At 39.6% G+C, this 15,245-nt stretch overlaps 2 protein-coding genes and 1 long non-coding RNA gene across 17 annotated transcripts in view; 1 reads left to right on the top strand and 2 right to left on the bottom strand.

Moving 5' to 3' along the window:
• Positions 1-772: 772 nt before the first annotated feature.
• Positions 773-9,275, bottom strand: SPATA4 (spermatogenesis associated 4). Of its 2 annotated transcripts, none has more exons than XM_083520350.1 (6): positions 9,055-9,275; positions 6,367-6,443; positions 5,747-5,865; positions 4,056-4,276; positions 3,329-3,442; positions 773-2,519 (listed from the first exon to the last, which is right to left on the bottom strand). In XM_083520350.1, exons 1-6 carry the CDS (start codon positions 9,191-9,193, stop codon positions 2,392-2,394), a joined length of 798 nt encoding a protein of 265 aa, XP_083376476.1. In that variant the 5' UTR covers positions 9,194-9,275; the 3' UTR covers positions 773-2,391. The 2 variants fall into 2 exon arrangements, with proteins under 2 accessions (XP_083376476.1, XP_083376475.1); XM_083520349.1 differs by having other exon boundaries at positions 6,367-6,496; positions 9,051-9,271.
• The window catches only part of LOC310714758, a 34,907-nt gene continuing 26,155 nt past the window's right edge, over positions 6,494-15,245 (top strand). For 4 of the 12 annotated variants that reach the window (XR_014530032.1, XR_014530033.1, XR_014530036.1 and 1 more), the window contains exons 1-4: positions 6,494-8,613; positions 10,743-10,835; positions 10,927-11,070; positions 12,437-12,551. This is a non-coding gene — a long non-coding RNA (uncharacterized lncRNA). Of the gene's footprint in view, positions 8,614-8,826; positions 8,998-9,275; positions 10,129-10,742; positions 10,836-10,926; positions 11,071-12,436; positions 12,552-15,245 lie in introns of those variants that run through there. The other 8 variants (XR_014530038.1, XR_014530041.1, XR_014530034.1 and 5 more) reach the window with 8 other exon arrangements.
• ASB5 (ankyrin repeat and SOCS box containing 5) overlaps positions 11,642-15,245 on the bottom strand; it is a 32,003-nt gene continuing 28,399 nt past the window's right edge. For all 3 annotated transcript variants that reach the window (XM_083520339.1, XM_083520340.1, XM_083520341.1), the window contains 2 exons: positions 14,291-14,482; positions 11,642-12,549 (listed from right to left, as the gene is read on the bottom strand). In XM_083520339.1, coding sequence (XP_083376465.1) covers positions 12,422-12,549; positions 14,291-14,482 — 320 coding nt within the window. In that variant the 3' untranslated portion in view covers positions 11,642-12,421. The remainder of the gene's footprint in view (positions 12,550-14,290; positions 14,483-15,245) is intronic.

Consider the following 15,245-nt stretch of genomic DNA (forward strand, 5'->3'; position numbering starts at 1 on the left):
GCAGCCAGTCACTGTAGACAATATTGAGTCAGTGGTCTTAACTTTGTATAAGGCAGCTTCCTGTGTTAATAAAACAAGAGTTTTATCTGAAGGCAGGGAGTGAACGAGAGTACTTGAAATTTTCACTTGTTCCTACCAGGGAAGGGTACACATTTCTACTAGGACACAGGCTGCAACCCCAGTATCGTGAGGCGAACAAAGTGATGAATAAAATGTTGGCCAAGCTTGAATAAATTTATGGAACTAGATTTCCCTCTGTAGCTATTCTCCAGATTTTATGAAATTTTCTGGAGCCAATCAGTAACAATGTTAGAGCAGAACAAGCAGTGAGATGCTGTCCCAAAGCCTGCTCTGGAACAGGAAGTATGTATTTCTGCAGTTAAACTAGAACTTTAAGAGTGTAAGAAATAAAAACTTGTGCTTGCTTGTGTGGCAGCTTCAAAAGCTATCAGTCCCAAAATTTGTCTAGGCAAGGAAGATGGACAAAGAACTCGAGGCCAATGGAAGCCCGTGTTGGTGGTAGGATTTATAGGTCTAGAATATATGCTAGTGAATGTCCAGTGCACAGACAATAATTCCATGTCTGGCTATAAATACAGATCAAGCAGCCAGAACTGTAAGAAGGTTAAAAAGAGAAGTTAAGCTAAATGAAAGAGCCAATCCTTCAGTTCAAAACAGACAAGAACTTTCTATAGCCTGGTTTGGGTAATATACCAACTAGGGAAGTAAATAAACACAACAAAGATGAAAATGATTTCAATATAGAGACCAGTCACTTCTAGATAATCTATTTATTGCATATTCATCCTTATTTGTTCACAAGGTTAGACATTGTGTCACACAAACATTATCGTACACTGTCTAGTGCATTTCCCCATCGCTAAAGTCTGATTCTGGGCGCAAAGTTGGTCTGTTGTACAAGACCTCCCAACCAGCTTTAATTGTGCAACCTAAATTTGTAACCTAAATTTATTGGTTTGTGATGGAACCCTGCCTTAAGCTAGTGACTACCTGATTAAGAAAAACTGTCAGATGCATATGGTCATGTCATTAACACTACTATATTCAGTATGTTGTTTACAAAAAAATAGCTATAGCAGAACTCCTATCTTTCATGTTTGTTGAAATGTCTGAGCTTGTAGACTAAAGATATAACAGGTAATTCATGATTTTGCAATGAAAGAGGCCAGAAAAACCAAAGCTGTAAAGTGTGTGGGCACACACAGCTAACTCAACTGCTTGTTACCCCTCACCATCCGGGCCAGCCAGCTCAGAATAAACTCCAGTTTGTCAATGTCCTAAAAATGTGGAACCAAAGACTAAAAAAAAAAAAAAATCATCTTATTCACGTCAAGCTATAAAAGAATAGGTAGTATTTTGTCAAAACAATAGTTAAATTTTACTTTTTTCTACTTCTGTCCTGTCCCAGCACCGAAGTTAGGAGCACCAACAGGTAGCAAAATGCATTATATCTTCTTAATAATACATGCATATGAGATACATTTAGTTATCACTGTGTTGGACTGAATGGCCCTTCTGCAAATAGAAGTTCTTACTGAAAAATGCAGGGAGGCTATTTCAACAAGTTTCCCCTTTCTGCTATAGGTCCCCATGCAACCTCTCATATTATTCAACAGAGTCTCTCAAACTCCTTAAAGAACCTTTTCAGCGGGCTGTAAGGGTGAGACAAACTCAGCAAAAAAGCAGTCTCTACGCCCTCACAGAGGGGTATTCCCATGAAAAGGGTTTCTGCTCACAGAAATTCAGTATCCATATCAATAAACAGAAAATGTTTTCATTACTGAAGTCAGAAAGACCACACAGAAGGAAACTTTTACATTAGAACAAAGTATAGGTGATCTAAGGGGACACACCAAAGTTAGAGTGCAAAAAATATGTTAAGTACTTAAAATGCTATTGGGAGAAATTCCTTACAGTTAGCGAGGTTGGCTGATTTTAACATTTAATTATGTATGACATTACTTTCTACCAAGCTTTGCTCAAAAGCTTGCTCAGGATTATAGATTTCACCAAAATAAAACATTTTAGATTGTTTTATTTTTAATGCTAGGAAAAATGTTTGAAAATATAAACCCAGCTTGCCCTAATAATCATGTTTTATTAAACTTGCACCATTACCTATGAATACAAGGGTAGATACACCAGCATTAGAAGAAGTCACTTTTGAGAATCCAATAAAGTGTAAAAAGCATTGATAATCTGCTTTTCATTTAGCTTATATCTGTGCACCTCCCAGCTTCCAAGTTTGTATTTACCTCAGCACAAATGCTTTATTGAGCATAGTAGTAAGGCACATGTTCTCCAATATGGTAGCAAAGACTTCATAAGACTTCTGTTGTGTTCAAAAAGAGCTCTCTCAAACTTCTCTAGTTACAATTCTTTAAGATGGTTTAAGGTGCCAGAATTTAATTCACCTCTAAAGGGCAGCTCAGCTTGTTTCACTTGGACGGTTTTGAAATGAACACCCGTTTTGCCTCTGATTTCTGTGGATGCTACACCTAAGCAGAAAAAAAGGCCAGTACTTTTACATCCCAACAAATGCAGTTACAAAACAAAGCACTTTTTAAGTGGCATCTTTTAAGAATCCTTTATAAGGCAGGCTTTATCAATCTAAGCTATTCTAAATCTGCTACTGGATCATCTCTGAACTTCACAAAGCTGGCACGATCACAGTTTATTTTTAATTAAATTGACATTGTTTATTAAACTAAGTTATTTTGCACTTCTTTTATCTCATCACGGTATGAAGATTTTGAGTAATTAATAGACACATTTATCTAAATTTCAACAACAGATTAAGACAGCCTATTAAGTATTTTAATTGGTTGAAAACTTCAGATCAGGGAAACCAATCTGGTGCCCTCTAGATGTTGTTGGACTCCAACTCTCATCAGCTCCAGCCAAAAGGGCGAGAGGTAGGGATGACTGAAGCTATATTCCAGCAATATCTGGAGGGCACCATATTGTGATCACCTTCTTGGATTTATATTTAATAGAGTATATTTGCAGGAAATAGATTTAGAATAGATTTATAACATGAAGCTTAATTTAAAAGAAACCAATAGCCTTCTCCACAATGAAGTTACATTAAAGAGGGAGGGTTATACATTTGAACAACATAGACATTTGTTTAAACATGCATCCTGGTGTGAAGTTACATTTACTCAAAAGTCCCAATGATTTATTCTCAATTAAATGTTCATAAGATTGCCTTCATGAAAAAATTAATGTACATTTAAATTTGATCAATGGTAATGACATTCAAGTAGTAAGTGTGAGACTTTCAAAAGAGAAAAATAATGCTTACTTGGCACAGGAATAGATTTCTCCTTCTGAATCTTCACTGTACTCACGGAAGGAACTATCATGGAAGGACGACGAATGGCACGCTCCCCCAGCGTTTTTTTAATACCAAACCGTTCTTAAAAACAAAGCAATTTGTTGTGCAAGTACTGCGATTTACACATCACATTTTCAAGATCATTGTCTTTTCAGCACGACTTAATACTGATGAAAGGTAAAACCATCCTTCATTAAGGATAAAGGATTAACTACCACCAGAAGATTAATCTGTGTGTGCCACATCAGAATGTGTGGAATAATTTGACGGGGGGGGGAGCTTCTATCCCTCAGTGTGGCAAGAAGTGTAGCTACACACTGGCAATATTTTGTATCCCACCTGTCCACTGAACAGTGCTCAAGGCAGCTAACAGAAAACAATGAAAAAACAATCCATTGAAGCAATCTAATACAATGCAATAATTATAAAGTAATAAAAAGGAAAGAAAATTTGCAGAAAGCAACCCAAGGGATGCAAAGAAATAATCAGGTAGCCAAAATTAAATACTCCCTCAATAAAAAGATCATTACAAGGCAGAAAAAATAAATCATAGATGGATCTAGAGTTCCTTAGCCTTCCAGAGAGGAAGCCCTTTTGATGTACCCTGAATAAAGGCAAAACTTGCAGTTCATTATTCTTGCATGTAATAGAGAGAAGACATTCAAGAAACATTTTGTCCTCCCAAGCTACTCACCTGGAACTTGCTCCCTCTCAAGCTGCCGTCGCCGCATATGCATATTGATAATGGCATTTACTTTTTGTCTGTTTTTTTGAATATTGGGCTCCACCATTATTTCTGTTAGCTTAATGTTGGTCTTAATAGCCCTTGAAGCAGTTGATCTCGCAACCATTGGTAATTTATCCTGATAATTACTGTCTGTAAAGTCAATCTCTTCATCCTGAATATGTTTTATACTAATGGGAGAAATTATAATTATTTAGGTATTTGTGTTTGGAATGAAAAAAAAGTTTTGAGACCTCTGTGACAGTTTGAGGCCCTGTGCTGTTACAATGCTGCAAGCCTATGTAGCAGTAGTTTTTGGTGACAAATTCTGATGCAAGAGAAAGAGACTATCACTTTAAGGTTTTGTTAGACAGGCCTGGATCATGTGCATTCAGTCTGATAGGTTTGTGGAATTTCGGGCTCTGATTGACAGGAGATACCAGTTCAGTGGGGAGTTAACTGTCAGTGAGAGAGACAATTGGGATTTTGGACAGTTGTTGGATTGGGAGAGATAAAGGGGTTTTTGAGGAAAGATGGGACGCGGGTGGCGCTGTGGGTTAAACCACAGAGCCTAGGACTTGCTGATCAGAAGGTCAGCGGTTCGAATCCCCGCAACGGGGTGAGCTTCCGTTGCTCGGTCCCTGCTCCTGCCAACCTAGTAGATAAATAGGTACTGCTGTGGCGGGAAGGTAAATGGTGTTTCCGTGCACTGCTCTGGTTCGCCAGAAGCGGCTTAGTCATGCTGGCCACATGACCTGGAAGTTGTACGCCGGCTCCCTCGGCCAATAAAGCGAGATGAGTGCCGCAACCCCAGAGTCGGCCACAACTGGACCTAATGGTCAGGGGTTTCTTTACCTTTACCTATGAAGAATAAGACCAGAGAATAGCAGAGGGGAAATTTGAAGCCTTTATATTAAAACCCAGTGTGTGTTATTAATACTTCTTTGGTGGAGATCAGGGAAAGGAAGTGGTGCCTGAGTTCATCTAAGAGGCCACCCTGTGTAATGTCTTGTATTAATGATACATATGGATTAATGAGCTCACCTCCATTAAGGAGCTCCTGAGGAGGAGAAAAGAAAAAAGGCAAATGTTCAAGAGGCCTGTAAAAGGCATTTATGTTACAAAATGACCACATTGATATACCAATTTATGTTTATGACATGGGTTATTTTTTCATCATAAGGTATCTAATGATATTAAAATAACCTATATTCCACTGATCATTGCTGGTATTCCGTTATCTTATACGGAATCTGTTTATAGCTTTATTTTATTTATAGGCAGGTACCAGGGCTTTCATATATTTTTAGCCTTACTTCTAAAACACAGCATGTGCACTTTGAGGAATAAGGTATTTTAAATGCATTTTATTATTACAATTATATTATGCATCAAACCACCAACTAGAATTGCATTATATGTAGTTGTAAATGCTATTGCCCCTTTTAATTTCCCCCTTTAGTAAGGAGGAATAAAGATTTTTGGGGGGAATTTATGTTCCACTAATTCTGAAAAAAGTCTAAGAAAGACTAGTGCTATTTAATAGCTGTTTGATAGAAATAATAAGTTTGTTGATACCAAACCAGATAGTACAGGTATCATCAATCTTTAGGGATCAACTTGCAACATTCAAATATAATGTTGTTACAAATATAACTCACCGCCTGTTTGTCAGCATTGTATAAATGTCTTGTAGAAATATTTCTGCAGCTCCTGGTTTACAATGAATTGTTCCATCAATTAGCTCTCGGATGGGATGCAGATTTCTTTTTGCAAAGAACTTTAATAAAGGAGGAAGAAATTGTTTCAAATACATTAATTCATTTGAAATCTGCTCTTCTTGAAGGACATGAAAACTGTTTTTTATTCTTATCTGAGATACAATGTAGACTCCAAAATTTTAGCCTCACAGTTTGTATAACATAGTCATAGCAGGTATAGTATAAATATGCAAAGTTTCACTGGGGCCATAGCAAATAAAGAAACATACATCAAAAGTATTTTCTATTTTAAAACCAGCACAAGTAGTTGTGCATTTGAAATACCATTATCATTACATCTTAATATACATGTATGTACATAAGCACCATGCATACAAAAATAATTACAGATTAGGTTGCAATCCTATATCAGTTTACCTGGGAGTAAACCCCACTGAACTGAATGAGACTTGCATCTTAGACATGTATAGCACTGCACTATAAAAATGGGTGAGACAGTAAAGAAGTTCCCATCCTTTTCTCCTTAACATATATTTGAAATTCACTACTACATTAAATACCTTTCCAAGCTGTGACCAGTTGCTGAGTTTCACAGGTAGGGACGTGCCATTTTCAAAGGAACGCATCTGAATGTCTTCTGGGTAGTACCGAGAGAATATCTCAGCAATGAGATAGCCATTTGAAAAATCCCTACTCAAAATGTATAAATAAATAAAAGTTCACTATTAGTTACATGCCTTAATTAAGAAGTGGCATTCCCTGGATGGGAAGCCTCTGTTTCATTACCAAATTAATTTTGGAGCTTTCAACCATTACAGTACTTTCTTGTGGAAAGAAAAAATCCCTACCCACTCCCCTTCTCATATCCATAAGTCAACAAAACAGCTGTAAGTTCCTCTGCCAGCTGTACAGGTTACATAAATAAAGAAGAAGGGAGAGGGAAGTCTTCCTGGAAACCAGAGAGAGGTTTTGCTGTAAGGAGTAAACAGCATTAAACAGAAATCTAGATAATATATTACTAAACTATCAATAGGTGAAGATACTGAATAAACATGTATTCCTGCAACATAGATAGGATTTTTTTAAAAAAAACTTCTGTTGCTTATGGCCAATGGAATACCCAATAATAACCAAAAGAATCATATGTGATTTCACAACACTGAAATGCAGGCACAAGAATGTATAATATTACATCAGTGTATACACATTGTTCGCTTGTTAGTATACTAGGGGCTCTACTCACCAATCCTTCCCCCCTTCCTCACATTAACCCCTAGAGCTTCCCTTTTCAACCCCACATATCTACTAAGCTAGCTTTTCACCTTCGCAACCCCATGTCTGAAGTCACCACTATTTGGTCTTAAGCCCACTTTCTGCCTGTTTTCACCGTCACTTTTATGCCCATGCTCTCTCCTTTTCTACAACCCCTCTTGCGCACAAAACATTGCCCTCTCACCTTAGCAACCGCTTTTGTACCCCCATTTTCACTGTCACCTTTTTCCTACTCTTATCTTTAAGATGAATTTAATCTTAAGAGCAAGCCTGTCAATTAGCTCACTCAGAAAAGGCTTAGTTCAGCTGATGGATGGGCATTTATTAATAAAGCACCTTCCAAATTACTGCACTGAATCTGGAACTTATTGAAAACAACACATGGTATCAGGAATGAAATACATTGTGGGAAGGTACTATGGAATATTTGAAGGCTCTTCATCCTTGATCGTTCTTACGTGAGACAGAAGATGAATGGAAAAGTTGAAAGTTTAGAACAGACACCCCCCCTTTCAGTTTGTCTTCTTGCTGTACTAAAACAATAGAAGTTTGTATAAAGAAGAGGTGTTGGGACACTGAGGTGTTTTTTAAAACAGTTTTAACAAGGAGAAATAGCAGATGGGTACAACACAGAAGTTAACACCCAAAATTAACAGAGCCCTTCCCAAGTCCTTGCTGTACTCAAACCTTATTTTAACTGCCATGCTCCTTTCACCCAGTGTAACCCCTGCTAACACTATTCCAGAGCTTTTTAGACATGCATCATTTTGCTACACAGTAATTCAGTTTTACTAGCAAATAGGCAGTTAAACTAACCCCTTTCCAGCGTTGGAAGGAATGCAGGGAACGTATGTGTGTGACACACCTACACACTGCAGCCGACACACTTGTGTCGTGACAACAGTTAGGAAAGCTCTGCTCAACTCAAATCTAGCATTGTTTAAAATTGTCTCTTCCCCTGTTTTCTTCCACCTCTGCTTTATTTAAGCCTCTGTGTTGTTTAAGGCCAGTTTTCCCGTGTCACCCCACCCTTGCTTTACTCAAACTTCTGTAAGTTTAAAACTGCCACTCTCCCCCCTTTCACATCTCCCTTCTCACTGTAACCAAACTACTCCCTTTTCCATTCCCCAGCTGCCTCATGAGAGCTCTCAAATATTCCACAGTACAGTACTTTACTCAAACCTCTTATCATTGTTTAAAACTGCCAGTTCCCCCCTCCCCTCCGCCTTTCAGTGTTTCTCCCTTCTCAGTGTCATGCCATGCTCACTACTCTTGTGCAACCTGACTTCACTTTTGCTTGCTGCCTTTATGCAAATCCAGGATTGTGATGCAGCCACTACAAATCCTCCAGTGTGGGCTGCCACCATGAAAGCCTTTCTTCCTAGGGAAAGAAAGGTATCTTGTGGACCATAATTCTGGACTAAACTTCGCAAGCCCACAGGTTTAATTTTTAAGGAAACCTATTCTCAACGGATAAAGGGGAGGCTGGTGCTATCTTACCAGGCGTTGCCAGCAGTGATGACAACAGAACACAGGTGCTTCCCCCCTCCCTAAAAGGGCCTCTCTCTCTAGCTCACCGGTTCGCCCAGCCTTCAGTCTGAAAACATTTGATATACACATAGCAAAATCCCCTCCTTCCCCAATGACGGCCTTTGCCACCCGACCCCTCCCCTCCCCCAGAGCCTCCCATGTTTTCTAGCAAGCGCCCTCACGGCCGGCCTGGCCTTACGGGGGATTCGTGTGAACAAAGGGCTTCGGTTCAAGCTCCCTCAGAGCTCCGTGGGAGATTTGCAGTCGCTTCTCGCGGGAGGGGAGGCGCCCACACGGGCAAGAGAGACGCAGCCGAGGGAGCCAAAAGCAAACCAGGCCCCTTCTTCCCGCTGACGCCGAGGCGCGTCTTCAGCCTCCGAGGCGCCCAGGTACGGCGGGAAGTGTCATGGCGGCCAACGTGTGGGAAGGGGGGCGGCCTCACCTACGGAAATGAGTAGGCGAGAAGCTGAGGTCGAGGCTCTGCAGCCAGCGCAGCACCGTCCGGGGCAGCCCCGCGCGCCCCCGGCTGTTGGAGTAGGACATGAGGAGAGGCAGCTTCCCTTCGCGAGCACCTTCGACAACCATAACGGCAGTTGCCACGGCAACCGTCGCCGCCGCTCTGTTTTTAAAAAGGAGCACTGCCACGGCGCATGCGTCGGAACGCCTGGGCGCAGGGCTGTTTGTTGCTAGGAAACGCGTGTTCTGCGTCAGAGAAGGGGGGGGGGTTGTTGTTTTGAAGTCGACCAAATACACATACACACAAAAACAAAACAAAACCACAGCACGCAAACAACACGCACATACAACCCACTGTTGATGCTGAAAGACTTGGGATTCTGCTTTTAGAGAAGCTGTTACTCTTACCAGATGCTGTTACTCCAGTTCCTATAAGCCCAGTAGTCAACATGGCCTGTGGAATCAGAGATGGAGGGACTTTACATATACCAGCATGTTTTTTAAAAAATACTAATAGTAATTTTGTATGCAGCCCTTCATCTGAATAGGGTAGTTCACATTATAAACATACAAAATGCAAGCACTAACACATTGCACCACTGAGGGCTAATCTGTAATTTTAATATATGTGTTTATGTAAATACAAATCTCCTTTGACTGGAGTTTGCGCTGATTTGGGGGGGGGGGCACGCCTCCACAAATAACAGAAAAAAGACAAACAAGCACCACCAACTAATAAACGTTTAAATTATGAGTGATAACCTATTCAGGATTTCCTGATTGACGTAGTTGCCTTGGTCCCAGGAAAGGGAAATTTTCTGTGCCAGATTTGCTGGTAAATGATCCCAAAATTTCCATGAAACTTAGTTCCAAGTGAGTTAAACTCATGGATTGCTGACTATGAACACACCATAAACCTAAGGCTGCTTGTTTATTTGCTTTGGCATTTGGTTGGTTGACAATCCTGGTAACTTCCCAGTCGGTGTGCATACTTTTAAGATTGTATTGTGTGTCCTAGCACATGGTGTTTTCAACACTTGACAACAGCTTACACGCAAATCCTCGTAAGTATAACATTTATTACTTTCATAATAATAAAACCTCTAAAGAATATTCTAATTCCACATTCAGACTGCTAGCATCTGTCCCCAGTGGATGCTATTTGTCAAGATTTTATGTCAATTTTACCACCATTGAGTTCCCCTCCCTCCTGATTTCTGCCATACTGCCCCTTGTGTCTGAGATAACTCCTGGTACAGTAACAATTTACTATCTTCCTGTTATGTACTGAGTTGAATAGGATCCAAACTGCAGCAGTCTGATTGGTCCTAGAACAATAGGCTCCAAAATGCAGCAGTCTGATTGGTCCTAGAACAATAGGATTCAGAATGCAGCAGTCTGATTGGTCCTAGAACAATGCAGCAGTATGATTGGTTGGCAGGAACCACCCAATCATGCTCCAGATATAAGTGAATCCGCAACCTGATTGGCTTACAGTAGAACTCCAGAATTAGCCAATCATGTGCAGCCCATTGTGTAAATAATGTATATAAAGCAGATACTTTGAGGGGACATTCACTCATTCCTCCTCACCACTATGAACTGAGTAAAGAGCATGAAATCACTTTGCGACTCTGAGTATATTTCACTTCCCCTCAAAATATCTCCTCAAAACCAGCTTCTTCAACTCTGAAGACTCCATCTGGCTGACAGAGGCTTTGTATCTTTGCCTGAGCATGTGGAAATGAGCTGTAGCAGCCAATTAGAGAAGGTATCTCTAGTAAAATGTACTCAATAGCAGTTTCTAAAATGTCATGTTAGTATTAAAAGCAAATTTTTTATTTATTTATTTTTATTAATAGGAAGAGGCGAAACAGATTTCCATGGTCTGTGTCATCTGACTGACATTTAGGAAGGCATTCAGAGTTTGTTTTGGCTTTTCCCCAAGTCTTTGTTGCAGAGAAAGAGTCCTCTTATCTTGCAAAGCCTGAATATTGAACTGTGGTGTTTGTATTGTTTCCAAATTACCTCACCAGCTTAATATATCTGACAGCAAGATTATTATGTAGAGTTTTGTTTTTTTACACTGGATGATAAACAACAGAGGGAGTTTATCACCCTTACTCATTAAAAGTAGCATAAAAATTACAGTACCTGCACACCCATTTTTAAATGGTAAATATACAAGGGGAAAAAATATGAGTTCTACTTTCATCCCACACTCACGTTCTGATTACTTAGCAACAGACTGGGCTTTAAAAATAAGTGCCTAGTCTCATGTTTGCAAAATAATACTTTTTTTTTTTACAGTTAAATAATGAATGCCATTGATAGGTATAAGTCCTTCACTGCCCCTCAACAACACCCTAAGTGTCTGTGAGAGAGGGAGAATTTGCACAAAATGAGTTTTAAATACCAGTCAATGTGATGAAACTTGTGCTGGAGTAGAAAGATTTGTATATTAAATAGTTCATGGTACAGTGCCTCATGTAACCAACAGAAAAGAAAGGGAACTTAATTCATAGTAGGTGTTCCTTATGAAGTGCTTAAGCAGGGACAGCAGAAAAAAGACACCTGTTTTATGGTCTTTCAATATGTATATATATTTATAGAGTGCATCTAACACCCCATTGTTCTAGATACACACAGAACAAGACACCTTGAACCAGAATATAACAAAACCAAACAATAATTCATCTGTGCCAGTGAACAAAAGATCTTAAACACATGTACAGGTCTTGAGCATTGCACAACACTCACTTACACAACATTCTGTGAGAGTTTTTGGATTACAGTACACCTTCATTGCCACTCCAGCCTCCAGTCCACTGAAAAGGCTGTTGCTCCTGACAACTGCAGTTCCCATCTTCTTCTCTAGCTTCATCCCCCCTCCTCCAATGAATGAAGAGTAGAGCAGATCCTTAGAGAGCAACAGCATTTAAACGGGCAAACTCCCTTAGCAATAATACACAGGGGGTTGGGAAATGCTGTAACTGACCCCGGAATCCCTGCATATTCCTGCACATCCGCTGTGAGGAACAGTCCCCACAAAAGCCCCTAAAGGAAGATAAAATTAAATGAAGTGGCTGATCAGTGAACATTATATTAAAGTGTACAGCAAATTTCAAGAGTATAAGCAAATTCTATTTTATTTAACTATATTAGCCCCTCTCCATCAGGTTGCTCAAGGAATCCCAAATATCACTGGATTATAATGTAGCTTCAGTTGTGAGATATATATTAGTAAGTAAATGTTGGTTTATGCCCTCCCTTCCCCATCTCAACAGTTTTTCACATGAAACATATAGTAAAATACTTGGCTGCTTTTTTTCAAGTTTTGAAAAATTAGTCACTACTTTATCTATACTGCAGGAACTCTTTCAACATGGTTGGCAACTGGAGCTGCGGTATAAGATGCAACCTGGCTTTTCCTATGTAGTTTCGGATACGTAGCCGACACAGTTGGCAAAGAGAACATGGAGTAGCTGTAAGTAGATAAAAAGAAAAAGAAATTGTGGCAATTCACTACTTCAATAATTTGCAATGTGTTAATTATATTACAACCTACAATGGAAGCCTTTGGAAACCTGGTATCCTCCAGATATTTTAACTTAAAATTCTCAACAGCCCCAGGCTAGGGATGATGGGAGCTGCAGTCAAAAAATCTGGAGGTCACCAGGTTGACAAAAGTTGATCTATGGTATGCTCAAACTCACAGTTGACTAGCATAACATTAAAAAACATAAATATTTCAACTGAATATTTGAAGTGCCCTCCGTTTTTACCAACATCTGTTTTGTCATTTTGCAGTACAGTTTTCTATAAAAAGCACTGAGGTATTTAATTAAGTAATCATATAAGGTACTTGAATGCGAAAGTTCAGCAGCACACTTAAAATGTCTTGTAACAGAAGAGTCAGTTCCATGAGAGGAAAAGAATGGCAGTTTTCCCATGAAATGAAAATCTGAGACTTATCCGAGACCTAAAAAATGTCCTAGACATGAAAACCACTCTTGTTCAGAGCTGGTCAAGGTAGCCCAGTATCAATGTGACTACAGGAAGAAGTTAAGAAGCTGTCACATCTCAAATCAAATGTGTTGCTCTCCCCTTGGCAACAGGCAGCACCAAAATAGAGGGAAAATAAAAAATGAGTCTCTGAAGAATTCACCCAAAGCTCAGTAACAGTGGGGAAAGAGAAGAAGGAACCTTTCTTCACCAGACAAGACGCCTGTCAATGTTAACAAGTGTTTAGCAGAACTTCCTTCTCCATTTTCTTGGAACCATACTTTCCCTCAAAAAAATGGATAGGGAAATTCTGTTTCCACAGGGAAGGGATTTCTATGCAATTTTTCATAGAGTGGGAGTTGGTTCGCCTTGCTGGAGAATAACAAATAAATTTATTTCCTCTGAGCTTCTAGTTAATGCATGTGTTACTACAAACCACATGAGGGCACTGTTACTTCCTAGTAGACTCTTTCTAAGATAACTTCCCCTCTAAAAGCTGAGCCATTTTGCTTCTCTCCGAACTTGTTAAGACAATTTGTCTGCTCTCTCTCGGTCATCTCTACTTCCTGCATAAATAAAGCCTTTGAACTCCAGAAATGGTAAGTGATCTTTCCAATCTATTTCCCCAAGCTGCAAACTCTCCTAACATATCTTACTTACAGAGGAGGTAGTTGAGGGTCTTTTGTTAAAACCGTATAAAAGAAGCTATGGTCAGCAGCCAAGTGAGCCTCTGTAACCCCCACAGCAGTTCTCAGTATCTCTGCAGCTTCTTGACTCCGAATGGGAGGGAACTTCGGTTTGGTTCACATTTAAAGGCAAACCTTTCACAGGTGCCATAGGAGGTACTGGTGGGCACCTTCCACTTGTGGGTGCTACATTGGCAATGCCTGTCTTACAGATGTGAAGATGTTTTACTATTGATGCAATTATTCAGTAGAAGCTTATCACTTCCCTCCTCATCCTTGATTAGAATGGAAATGCCCCCCCATGCAGGTATACCTTTTCAATTGTGGGGGTGGGATTTCTGTTCCAATCATGTTTTCCAAAATGGGGGATATCACCATCCCTTCAAATTTATGGCAATTAATTTTATTCGGTTTTTGCTGTCATTTGCTCTGGTACTCACTGTTTCCAGAAATTATACATAGCTCTCCCCTAAAAGTGCCAAATCCAAATTTTCAAGTCATGGTTACTACTCTGATATAAACATATCCCCTTTACCTTCTTGTAGAAGTAATACTGTTTCCACCAGACTCCGTGGAGTAGCTACATCTACAGGTCGTTCAAACTCTGTATTTTTGGCATTTATGTCTGCCCCAAACTCAAGAAGTACATTTGCTATTTCAGCACTAGACTGCTTTGCAGCTGCATGTAGTGGAGTTTCCAAAAACTTTCCTTTCTGTACATTAGCACCTATAGATTTAGAGCAGGAAAAATAGGAATATATATTAATTAATGAGGAATTTATATTAATTAAATCAAAGCCAAATCACAATGTCTAAATTCTTGTTCTCAAAAATTAGATTCTTATTCTAAACACTGGAACCAAATACTTTATATAAAAGTATTGTTAAGGCTGTCAACAATTTTCTTAATTTTGTTGCATATTCTCTATATCTGTTAAGGATAATGGATTGTAGTGTATACTTAGCTAGGGATGAGTAAAACTCTCCAGAAATTATTTGGGAGTAATCATGAAGATTAATGACTGGCAAAAGGTGCGCCAAGTAAGTAGCATAGCAGATATATTTTGTGCTAACTGTGGTTTTGGAATTGTCTTCAAGTTTAGATCCTTGTATAACACATGACAATAATCCAATACTGGCACGAATGATTCTGGATTATTTTGGACAGGCCATAGCTGGTGCACCAGCTTTAGCTGTCTAAAGCAGGCATAGGCAACCTCGGCCCCCCAGATGTTTTGGGACTACAATTCCCATCATCCCTGACCACTGGTCCTGTTAGCTAGGGATCATGGGAGTTGTAGTCCCAAAACATCTGGAGGGCCGATGTTGCCTATGCCTGGTCTAAAGGTGCTTTGTGCCACCAAGGCTATTTAAATTTGCATAGAAAGCACCAGATCTAATAGCATTCTCATACTTTGAAACTAATGCTTCAAAAGGGAGTATGAGCCTACCCAGAACAGGCCAAACACCCTCACCAAGTCTTTGTCCTG

This window comes from Podarcis liolepis (assembly GCF_965112155.1).
Source record: "Podarcis liolepis genome assembly, chromosome: 9".
NCBI lineage: Eukaryota > Metazoa > Chordata > Lepidosauria > Squamata > Lacertidae > Podarcis > Podarcis liolepis.